This window comes from Larimichthys crocea, chromosome XIII, assembly GCF_000972845.2.
Source record: "Larimichthys crocea isolate SSNF chromosome XIII, L_crocea_2.0, whole genome shotgun sequence".
NCBI classification, from domain to species: Eukaryota; Metazoa; Chordata; class Actinopteri; family Sciaenidae; genus Larimichthys; species Larimichthys crocea.
Window position 1 is genome coordinate 16,233,307 of NC_040023.1, and position 11,692 is coordinate 16,244,998.

An 11,692-nucleotide genomic window follows, 5' to 3' on the forward strand; every position below is an offset into this window, starting at 1 on the left:
ACAGCAGATGTGGCCCTGCAGCGTACGCATTAGATCCAGAGCTCCATCTCGGCCCGTCTGACTGTTTCATCTAATAAACACTGACTATCTGCAGCTTCCACAGACAGTTATTCCATCTGCTCCATGCATAGAAACAAAACACACACTCACTAACTCATGTCGGGCAAGCCGAGACACAAACATCCTACACATGCGGTCCTTTCAGTTAATTCCTTTCATTCCAGAGTGTGTTTCAACATGCACGCTGGATTATTGCCTTTCTCCAATCACCCTTGTTCTTTCTGTCTCTCACTCTCTGTTACTTTCTCCTGCTCAGTCTCGCTCCATCTCGTTCTAATGCTAATGTTGTGCCTCTTCTGTGTGCTTAATCAACTGGGTTGTTTATATCAAGGAGGTCCCATGACCCTCTCCACAGCTGATCCTGCGAGCAAAGCATGCTGGGAGTCAAGTGGCTGCAAGGGCGGCATTGGAGCACGCTATGATTGGCTCCTTGAGTTTGTGTCTGTGTCTGTCTGTCTGTCTGTCTGTCTGTCTTTCTGTGTGTACAGCGTGCTGATGTGCACTTTGGTGTTTTTACGGTTACAGACCGACAGGCAGCCTGTGTTGGCGAATGGAATATATGGTAAGACATTTAAATGATACAACCAGCTCATCAAAAACTACACCATGACACAGGGGCAAAGGGGTTACGCCTTTTTACTACCATTTTAATATAAAAAAATAAGGTCAAAACTCTAATTTTTACTGTAGAATTCACTTGTCATGCAATTTAAAGATTGATGAGAAGTTGAAAGGTTAGGTTAAAGTATGAAAACCCTCCTGAAAGTAATCTCTTGGCCTACTTATCTTCAGGAGGGTTTAGTTAAGGAATATTTCTATGTTTAGGGCTGCATGATTATAGTGAAAGATTTTTTTTTTTTTAGATATAATGACCATGGCTGTTGTTACTAAGGCTGTAATGACACGCCAGATTGATTCATTTTCTATAAATCATGAAATAAGGCCTTCTTGAGATGTGCCTTAATTTTCTATTTTCTATTTATTATGATTCAGCTGTATTGAATTGCGATGTTTAAAAGTTCGAAATGAGAAAGTAGAGCTCTGTCTGACCCATTTAGAGTTGTTCCTCGGCAGCAGGAGCAGCAGCAGTAAACAGACGCATTATTCAACAGATCTTGAATGAAGCACAGCATTATAAGAAACAATACAGGATGTTACATTACATCGTTGCACCCTATCTTGAGTTAAGTTAACAAACAAACTATTTTTACCACACATTTGGCGTAGGTTTAGAAGTTAGTACTTGGGTCTATTCTTGGAAACTGAAAACTAACGCCACAGCGTGTAATCATGCTTGTGTAATTGTGCAGCCCTGTGTACGAAAATTGATTGCAGTTTGAGTGAGTTACTGTTACAGACACTCAGTTGCTACCTAGGTGCACCTAATTCAGTCTAATGCAGCAGCTGCCATAAATCCTACCTTCATGAAATTTTCCTTGAAGCGAGGTGTTGCTTGAACTTTATGGTCATTTTGGAGGCAAACTGAAAATTAAATCCTTTGTGGATGTAGTACAAAAAAGATTAACTTACTCNCCTTTGTGGATGTAGTACAAAAAAAATTAAATTACTCAAATATATATATATTAAAAAAAAAAGTATTCTGCCAACCCTAAGCCATGGTGTGTCATGTGTTTCACTGGTTACAGGCAGTGGGGAAAAGCTACGGGTGGAGGGGGCTGTCTTCACCAATCACTCTCACTCCAATCACTTCCAATCATATCACCACGCGTGCTGTGCGTTGATAGATATTACCTTGAATGGCACTCCAGTTCTCTGCAGTTCTCTGATTTTGATCCTTCACGTCCCCGAGTGCATTACATGACGGTGCAGTGGCCAGACGTAGTACTGCAGGGACTGCATGTATGTTGGGGTGTCATCTGAGGACTCCTTGCTTTCCACTCTGCCGGGTTCTTGTGTCACTCTATGGGTGGTTTCCTCTGCTTTCCGCAACGCTGCCTTCTCATCAGATACACTTGTCTGTCTGCTCCAGTCTGCGGGATCTGTGTGCTTTCCAGAATCACTCAGTTGCTTGCCTGGTTATAATCTGTCCTTTCCCCCTAGAGACCTCTAGTCATGTAGTGACACATAGACCTGTTTATTAAATGAGTCTGTTTCTTTCTTTTTGAATTTGTCCACTTTCATCAAGGTTATTTAGCGTGACCTCATGTCAGCCCATAGATGGAGGGTGAACCCTTTTCCTCTTTCTTTCTGTCGGTCTCCATCCTGCCTCTCTCTCTTTTTCTCCCCCCCTCTTTCACTCTGTCTCTCAGGTTACCAATATGAATAAGGGAGGAGCCTTGAATAGCCAACATGGACAACCTTTCCTCCCTACACATGCACACACACACACACAAACAACCCCCCACCCCTCACCCTCCACCCCCTCCCTCCTTCTCCTCTTCCTCCCTTCTTTCACATATCCATCTCCCCTCGGAGTGTGTGCATTAATGTGCAGGAGCGCAGCATCTCGCTGTGCATACACATGTACACTGCTAAATGACTGAGGCTGCAGAGAGGAGGTGGGGGGAAGGGGAGGAAACAGGAAGGAGGTAGGATGGGAGGTGGGGAGGGCAGAGGCAGCAGCCGCGTGAGTGTGTGAGTGTGTAGTGTGTGTGTGTGTGAGTGTGAGTGTGTATGAGAGAGAGAGACTCTAAGGGAGAAAATGGGAGGCAGCATCACCCACCCAGACTGGGAGGAGGGGAGGACAGACAGCGTGATCGTCCCTCTAACAGAGGTGGAAGGAAAGTGGGAATGAGAGACAGACGTGAGGGGAGAAGAGGAGCACAATGAAGGAGTGCCATTGTCCATCCTGGCAGCACTGCCTTTTCACCATCTGCTGAAAGAGAGAGAGAGAGAGGGAGGGTGAGAGAGAGAGAGCGAAGAGGAGGCAGCCAAACGGAGGAGAGGATAGATGGAGAGGAACTGCCGGCAGTGACTTTGTGAATTAATCGAGCGGAAGAGCGGATCAGAGGAGAAGCACGTTTTTTTTCAGGGAGTGGACGGACGAGGGAGCCAGAAAAAGGAAGGAGAGGACGGATGACCGGACAGTCTGTGGCAGTTTAAACATTAATGTTGTTCTTCATGTGAGCCCAGCTTTTAATGAATCGCCATGGATTATCAACTGTACGCTTTTTAAACCAAAAAAAGGAACTACTATTTATTCTTTGCCATTCATTAACAAAAAGAAAGAACTCTTAGTGATACTGATCAGACTCACTTTATACAGAACATTTTAAATGACTTTTTTGGTTTGTTTTTTGTAAATATAGACTTTCTTTGTGACTTCTGATTTTCTATTCTCTTTGAGCATAATATCCACTCTGCAGGATATTATACGATTATCTTTGTTAGCTGCTGCACAGAATATTCAGGTTGTTTTTATGCAAGTTTTCTAAACGTCAGTGTTTTTTTTTCTTTTCTTTTTTTTTTTTTTTACAAGTAAATGGTTAGTGTTGTTGTTGTTGTTGTTTATACTTTTATTAGGTAAGTGGTTGTTACTTGATAATATCAGACTTACAGTTTTACATGCCCGAGTCGGAGTCAGTTCATGTAGCCGACATGGGATGTCAACATTGATTGGGTTTTATGGCTGGCGCGACGCCGGTCAAACTTTGATCATTTCCTGAAACCTATTGATCTTTCTAGGAGTCTGTAGTCGTCCGTCCTGTGGAGCCTTTGATGCGGCAACTAATTGCTGCCATGTGATTTTTTCTTTTTTGACAAAGCAGTTATCTCTTTGTCTGAAGGTTTCTGCTGCTGTCGGGACTTCTCAGTATATATCCTCCGCAGGCATCTCTTTTAATGTCTGTTGCCATAGCAACGGGCGGCAGCTGCAGACAGAACAAGATGTAAAGTTCTTTTTTCCTGGCTTATCTTTTCAAACTGGTGCTGTTCCATTAGGTAATTGTATATATTTAGTAGATAAGAAGCAGTAGACTTGATTAGTCGATGGCTGTGTGCAGTTTTTAGACTTTTATTTCCTAGACTGGATTTTTTTTTTTTCTTTTTTACTAGACAGTCTTTGTCTATGCGGAGCTCGGCGGGCTCTGAGAATCAGGGTTGTTTCAGGTCACCTGTCTCCCCCCCTCCCTATTCGGTGTTCGTCTTGCGCGCTTCGGCTGAGCTCCGTTTGTCCTGATCTCACCTTTTATTAACAGCAGCTACCATCTTCATCAGTCAAACTGAGGTGCCATCATCAGAAATGACTGTATAAATCAGATTAAAATACTGGTTTCACTTGTACATATCACTCTGTGCAGCTGCTTGGCCTCGAGGCCACTAATCACTGATCATTAGGCATGCTGTTTGTGACAGTCTGTTCCTGTTACTGTCTGTTTGTAGGTGACTCAGGATTTCTCCTCATGTAGAGGGGTCATCTCCTCTGCAGTCACCTGACCTACACTGTGTTCTGTGCACTGGAACATCCTCGGTGCAGCGTGAGGGTTAACTCTGTTCATAGAGCCTTTCAGCACCCATGTGTATGAGAACACACCTGGATTTTCATCTCTAGTGTTAACAAGTCCATTTATGTTGGATCTTTTGCCTTCTGTAAGTGCTATTTCCCTCTCGAGACTAATTTCTGGTTTTATTAGGGGTGTGACAGACTGTTTTGTTTGTTCTGCATGCTCTTTGATTGTCCAAATACCGGGTGTCTTTTGTGACTTTTCCAGCCATACTTCTTTACAGCTTTCTGGAGATTATCCCAGCCTGTCTGGCAGTGCATGAGTGTGACTGGATCCTACATGGTGCTTTTTGGCCAGGACCAGATGGATGACTAGCTAGAATTGCTAGACAATCCCTCTGTGGTGCTAGACTGGTGTAGGCGACTGTTCCTCTGCCATGCATCCAGCGCCCACTACAAGCTGGCCCGCTTTACTTCAGACACAGTTCTGAAATGTTAGCATGTAGAAAAAAAAAATCTATCTTTTGCGCTTGGCATCACTGAAACATCGGTGCAAAATTTACAACGCTGTGTAAGTAGTCTAGGCAAGGTGTGTGTAAACCTTGCTCCGCCTTTGAGCGAGCAAAGGTCAGACAGATTGTAAATATGACTAGTGCCTCTATAGCACTGAGGTGTAGGCCAACAAGCTTGCTGCAGAACTAGGTGTAGCTTTGCCTCCTACTGAAACTGCTGCAGTTTTATTTGTGGGACTTGGTGACTCTGCGAGAGACTGTTAACGTAAACAGACTGTTGTTTGCCTTCAAGGTTGGTCTATGCAGAATATGAGGTGTTATGTCACGTCTGCAAGGTAGATTGTAGTAGAACTGAGTGTTAACACCGCTGCTTGATAATCCCTGCCTTAGATAAGGAAAGAAGTGGTTCAAGAATACAACTCTTGGCTTGTTCATTTCATATGGCGCTGTGTGAACACTTCTCTCAGGTAACCCGACTATAATCTGGGCTTGTTATTTGAACCAGGCAGTAATAAAGCTACAGGGTATGAATAGGTGTATAGAACGATGATCATAACAACAGACAGCGGTTTTGACTGAACATTTCCAGCTGGGTGAGCGACTTCACGCTCAACCCTGAGCCTCCAGCACCATTCAGGGAACCCTGGCTTGGGAGTTCAAACCAGACCAATCAGGTCTCATTACCATCACAACAAGCCCACCGGTAGTCGTCATCAGCCAATGACCTACATTCTCCGGTGTTACATCACCACCGTGCTACTGCAGTGTGTATCACTGTACCAGACACAGGCAACGTCTCAGATTCAACCTCCCACTATCTAATGGTGCTCCAGAAAAAAAAAATCCATCCTAACTGAGGTGGCCAGTTTTAAGGAACACACTTAAACCAAGGCAGCCTCACTTGTTTTAGCCATATCAGGAACTTCATTCAGGAACGGGCCCAACTCTTAAGGCCCAGTCTTAAGTACTAAGTTTTTCTTTTTCTGTTTTCTATTGGTGTCTAAAAAGGTGAGCATGCCTAGCCTCTAGCCATCCCCGATATTAAAGTTAAAGGGGCAGAAAGGCAGGGCTCACCATTAATATATTAGACAGAGGGACTGTTAAACAGGACAGCCTGGAGAACGGGCGAGCAGACGAGGGAGGAGGTGAGGGGGAGCGAGAGATCATCTGGAAGAGGAGAGAGGAAGTGGTGTTGCGGGAGAGGGCGGAGGCGTTGGAGAGACAGAGGTTGGCAGAGTTTATCGTGTGGAGGAAGCGTGAGGACTTCCAGGAGAGGAGAGGAGACAGAGAGAAGGGAGGAAAGAGTGCAGAGAAAGGGAACCAGGCTGTACCAGAAGTAATCTGGAAGAGGAGAGAAGAGGAAGAAGGAGACGCAGGGAGGGAGAGAGCGAGGGCTATTCAGAGAGGACATGAAACCATTTGGAGGAAGAGAGAGAGGGAGTAGAAGGAGAATCCGATGAGAGATTTGAGAATATGATGTACTAGAAAAGTAGGGTGTTAAAAGAAAGCGTGCTGCGTTGGATACTAGCCATACATCAGTAAGCCTCCTCTCTCTTCTTTAGCAGTTCTGGGGCTTCATTGAGCTCTGCAGGTGCTCGCTGTAGTATCGATCAGTCGGAGCGGTGTCTCGTGCGTGCGTGTGTGTGTTGCTGCCGTGTTGGTGCACGCAGCCCCATTGCGATCCCCTCGTTGGCTGCTAATAGGATTTTTATGGGCCCGTGTCAAGCAGCATAGAGCTGCCAAGCGGAGCTGCTTCACACGTGCACGCATGTACGCACGCCGACACACACATACACAGATCATCTAAGGAGAATTGTGGGAAGGGAAGGTTTATACTGCCTCACACGCATGTAAACACAAGCACGTACAAGTGCGCAGCCCTCAGTGCATTGACACACATGCGAGGGGGCGTTGAGAGACAATCACTTGTGTTGATTCTCCATGGTGCTGGCGACAGCTGGATAACTGGCCCTGACTGAGAGGTTATTAAGCTGGGACAAGATACTCACAAATATTGTTTTACATTATGGCAAAAACACCAAGATGAACACTTTGTGGAGAGCTAATACCACGCCATCATCAGTCCCTGGGAACACAATAAACACTGATTTCAAAGTGAACTGGTGACAAAATGATCCACACTGGTGCACTAAAAACAAACTTTTGTCATCTTCTGCATTTGACCATTAACTGGGACACCCCACTTTTCATCTGCGCCTTTTCTCATTCTGCTTTCGTCGTGGGTGAAGCTGTTTCTGAAGCAGTTTGGATTCGGCAGCCTGGTAATGAGTGGAGGACGGACAACCAGACAGATGGATGCAGCTCTAACGTTGAGAGAGACAGACAGATGGCTGTATTTCGAGAGAAACTTTGAATACTGAAACAAAGAGACTTTGATTGAATCACTATAGCCCGTGTGGGCTTGCACGGACATAAAAACTGACACTGCAAGATTCATTATGGAGCTTGTCCCAAAAACCAAGTACACCCACTTTCGGAGTGAATCACTGAGCTCAACAGATGAAACAAACTCCAATCCATCTTCGTTCCCTCCTTCAAGTCCTGCCACCCCGCTCACACCCTCTCCCGGTTTACCTTCCTCTCTCTCCTCCTCATCTCTCACTCCCATCTTGCCCCCCTCTTCTCCCTGCCCGGCCGAGAACAGCCCTACCACCCTCTGCTCCTTCTTCCCTAGGATGGGATCCCTTCGTCTGGGTGTCTCGGCCACTCTTCTCCCAGGACTCAAGGCCTCGAGCAGGCCGCAGCAGCCTCAGGCGCCTGTTGAGTCCTCAGGGGATGACAGGAGCAGCACTAGCTCCTCCCCTCCCCTGCATCACCCTCTCCCCCCTCTAATAGCTCCTTCTCCCCCTCCCCGACCTCCTCTGCAGGACATGAACCGGCTGGGAGGGGCGTCCAGGAAGGCACGAGTGGAAGGAGGGCAGCTGGGTGGAGATGAGTGGACGCGCCATGGCTCCTTTGTCAACAAGCCCACCCGCGGCTGGCTGCACTCCGACAGTGTGGTTAGCACCACCGGTGTCTCCTACACTGTACGGGTAAGTGACTGGCACACTCTCACTAACCCCTCACTAAAATATATAATTACACATCTCTCGTTGCAGTCAGTTTCTTTGCATGTGGACACGCTACTTTCACATTTTTAGAAACTGACACAGAAATGAGGGAAGGACACCACACTGCTTTTCTTCCTGTGTTGTGTTCCATCCGTCCACTGGGACAGCGATGTAGGAAATGTCTGATGCTAATGTGTCGCTTTCCTGTTTTGCAGTACATGGGATGCGTGGAGGTGCTGCAGTCAATGCGAGCGCTCGACTTCAACACCAGAACTCAGGTCACCAGGTGAGTCTACACACAGCTCATCTGCTGCTGGCTTGCTCTCGTCTCATTTCTTGTGCGTGCATGCGGGGGCGAGTTGGTAAAAGTGTGGTTAGTTTTTAAAGAAACGTCGTCTGCACACACTCCACTCACATCCATATATATCTTTATCTGCTTGCTCTCCGTCTTGCTTCCGCTCTCTTTTGCTTACTTGCTTGTTTCTTTTCTGCTTGTATGTGCATGTATGTGTGTGCATGTATGCACGGCTGCAGCTCTCCCAGACCCTAAATTAGAACGTTCTGGAATCCTGGTGGTTTCTTTCTGGTTTCCGTTGTGATGTTTGTCTCCGTGGCAAAGTCGAGTACTGTTGCCAAGGACAATAAATTCAATCACCCGCTGCCAGATCTCATTTAATCCGCATGATTGTCTGTCCAGGGAGGTGTGAGGGTTAATGACATGCTATTGAAACATTTGCATGTTGTTAATGTTTCAGGGAGGCTATTTCTGTGGTGTGTGAGGCAGTACCCGGAGCCAAAGGAGCCCAGCGCAGGAGAAAGGTACACACCATTCACACTAGTACACACCCATACAGGGGCATTATTTATTTATACGGCTTAAGTGGGCGGCAGTGGGAAGGGTTTTCTGTATAAGAGCTAGATTTAGCTTGATTGTCCACTCTGTGGTCAGTTGGCTGTTCAGTCACACACACTCTCCCTTACACACACACACACATACACGGGCAAACAGATCTTGATTTAGGCAGATTGTACACTTCTGTGGTTAGCGGACTACACGCAGGTAATTACCAATCACTCTCCAGTCTCTGTTTTCCCTTCGTCTTGTCACAAGGGAGGCTAAAGAGGTGGAGTAGTAGCTTGTGTGGAGCCAGCATCGGGCCAAAGGAGCACAGATTAGCAGACACAGCCGCCAGTCTGCTGTTTTAAAGACTATGTGTGTCTATGCACAGTATTCCTGTAAAACTAAAAACATCCACCCCAACAGTCCATAAAACAGGTGGCTAAATCCAGCGGCCTGTTGCAGTAGCAGGTTTTGACCAAGGAATGTCTGGCAGTGAAGCACACCAGACAAAACACAGTTATAGGATGCAAACCAGAATAGATTAAAGTAGTCTAGTCCCTCCGATTTGACTGGACTGAGGTTAATGTGGTTGAGCATGTGCATCCTGTCCTGATGCTGTTTTTCTCACAGCATACGCCAAAATATTCTGGAGCAGATATGGATGAAAGCCATGAGAACAGGCGGAGGATTGGGATAAACGGGGTGGCATAATCGCGCTGGCGTGATCTGCGCGATGCTCTGCAGCCTACAGTATGTGAACTGTCCCATCTACTCCCCATTGGTCACAGTTGGCCTTGGAGACGGGATCACTTTCACAATCGCAGCTGTTCTTTCACTCCCACACACACAGGCATTTCCACACATACGCCCACATGCTCATGCACAGCCAGGGAGGACTCAATGGGCTATATCGTGTCGTGCTGAATTAAAAAAAAAAAAAAAAAGATCAGTTGTTTTCTGTTTGTGCACCTTGTTTGTTTATCACGTGTGTACCACACCCCTCTCCCTCGCAGCCTTCCTCTCGCTGTCTGACCTCCATCCTGGGGAAGAGTAACCTGCAGTTTGCTGGCATGACAATCAGCCTCACCATCTCGACCAGCAGCCTCAACCTGCTGGCGTCCGACTGCAAACAGGTTAGACTAAAATCAGCTTTACCACTGAAGAGGCTGGTTTTTTGTATTTGTCTCAAACAACTGTCACTGTGAGTCAGAAATGCGTCTGATGAATGTTTGAGTTCAGTTGTAGCCAAAGGTATGTTTGGTATCTAGAGTGCACATAGCAAGTGCAGTTTACTGGAGCGAAGTAGACCTGAGGATCTGTCTGCTCCAGGGATTTAATGCGGTTTTAAGGATAATACAGTTTTTAAAGAGCAACTTGATGGCAATTCTTGTTATTTCTCTTTCAGCTTGTGTCAGAGTGCAAACTGCATTGTTATTGTTCATTATCATTATATTTGCTAACAGAAGGTTGGACCTGTATCTTTACACACCACAATCTACCACTCAAATACATCAGTGCACAGCGCGTCCTGATCTTTTGGGGCATTCAGAGGATTCCCAGACAAATTCAGCGCTTTCTCCTCTCTGTGTGCCTCATTTATCCTGAATGCTGCACAAACCCCTCTTAACTATCTTCTTCATTCCTGCATCGCCATGGGGCAGGATGTGATCCTCCTCCTAGACCTCTAATGAGTTAATAGCTGCTGAACGATGTTTATTTCATCGGGGAGATGGTACACATTAACACGTAGCACAAAGAAACATGCTGTGCACACATATCCATTCAGAAATAAAGCCTCAAATATAGACCACACATTGTGCACGGGGCATTAGCAAGTGTTAGTGTTGTTATTGATCCAACATGGGTAGTTGTTGCAGACTGTTAAAAAGGTGTTCCATCCATTGTCCCTACTTAGTTTTTATCTCTGCTGCAGCTGATGGTGCTCAATGGAGGAAAAAGCACTTTTCTCAATAATGATTCTACATTTGTCTCTCCATCCACGTGCTTTCATATCACTTCCCACATACATCACATCACCCACGTGCTCTCCTTCTGTCTCTCCTCCCTCTCTTTCTCTACTCTTCCTTTTCTTTTTCTCCACAGATAATCGCCAATCATCACATGCAGTCCATCTCCTTTGCTTCTGGAGGAGACCCAGTGAGTCACCAACACTCCCTCTCTCAGCTCAAATCTCACTCTGGCCTTTTTCCATCTTTCTTCAGCCTGCATATCCTTCCTTCCTGTCTTCTGTCATTGTCTATTCCTATGAATACCACTCACTCCAAAACTGCCTCGTTGGTTTTGCAGTCCCTCTCTTCTAAGCTTGATCTCATTGCTTCCTGTCATTTCTCTTTCAGTTCAATGTATGTTTTTAACTTCTGTCGTGACTTAAAGAGTGCAGCTTTTGCTTTATCTCTTTCTTCTTCTTCTTCCTTTCAACCTTTCTATCCTACCCCTGCCCTTTACCTTTTTCCTTCTATGAAATTTTCCCCTCCCCTCCCCCCTAACTGTCTTACCCTTTCTCCCTCAGGATACGGCTGAGTACGTAGCATATGTGGCCAAAGACCCAGTCAACCAGAGAGGTGAGCAAAAACAGCAAAATGACACCTTTGCTCAGGCAGCATCTGACAATATGGACACTTTTTTTTTTTAGGCCTTCGTTCGAGTAGAACTCTTACCGTGATGCTTTGTTGTAAATGTTCTCTCCACATTCTATCTCTGTGAAACAGTTTTTGAGATTGCACTTCCAGCAAATAGCGTAAATAAATAGGAACAAGCTGTTTAATTATAAATTTAAATGAATCCT

At 45.8% G+C, this 11,692-nt stretch overlaps 1 protein-coding gene across 3 annotated transcripts in view; it reads left to right on the forward strand.

Annotated features, from left to right (window-relative positions):
- Positions 1-566: 566 nt before the first annotated feature.
- Positions 567-11,692, forward strand: part of shc1 (SHC (Src homology 2 domain containing) transforming protein 1) — a 14,115-nt gene continuing 2,989 nt past the window's right edge. The window contains exons 1-7 of one of the 3 annotated variants that reach the window (XM_027287000.1): positions 567-622; positions 7,863-8,027; positions 8,261-8,331; positions 8,801-8,864; positions 9,900-10,019; positions 10,990-11,043; positions 11,417-11,468. In XM_027287000.1, coding sequence (XP_027142801.1) covers positions 611-622; positions 7,863-8,027; positions 8,261-8,331; positions 8,801-8,864; positions 9,900-10,019; positions 10,990-11,043; positions 11,417-11,468 — 538 coding nt within the window. In that variant the 5' untranslated portion in view covers positions 567-610. Of the gene's footprint in view, positions 623-3,546; positions 8,028-8,260; positions 8,332-8,800; positions 8,865-9,899; positions 10,020-10,989; positions 11,044-11,416; positions 11,469-11,692 lie in introns of those variants that run through there. The other 2 variants (XM_019270886.2, XM_019270893.2) reach the window with 2 other exon arrangements.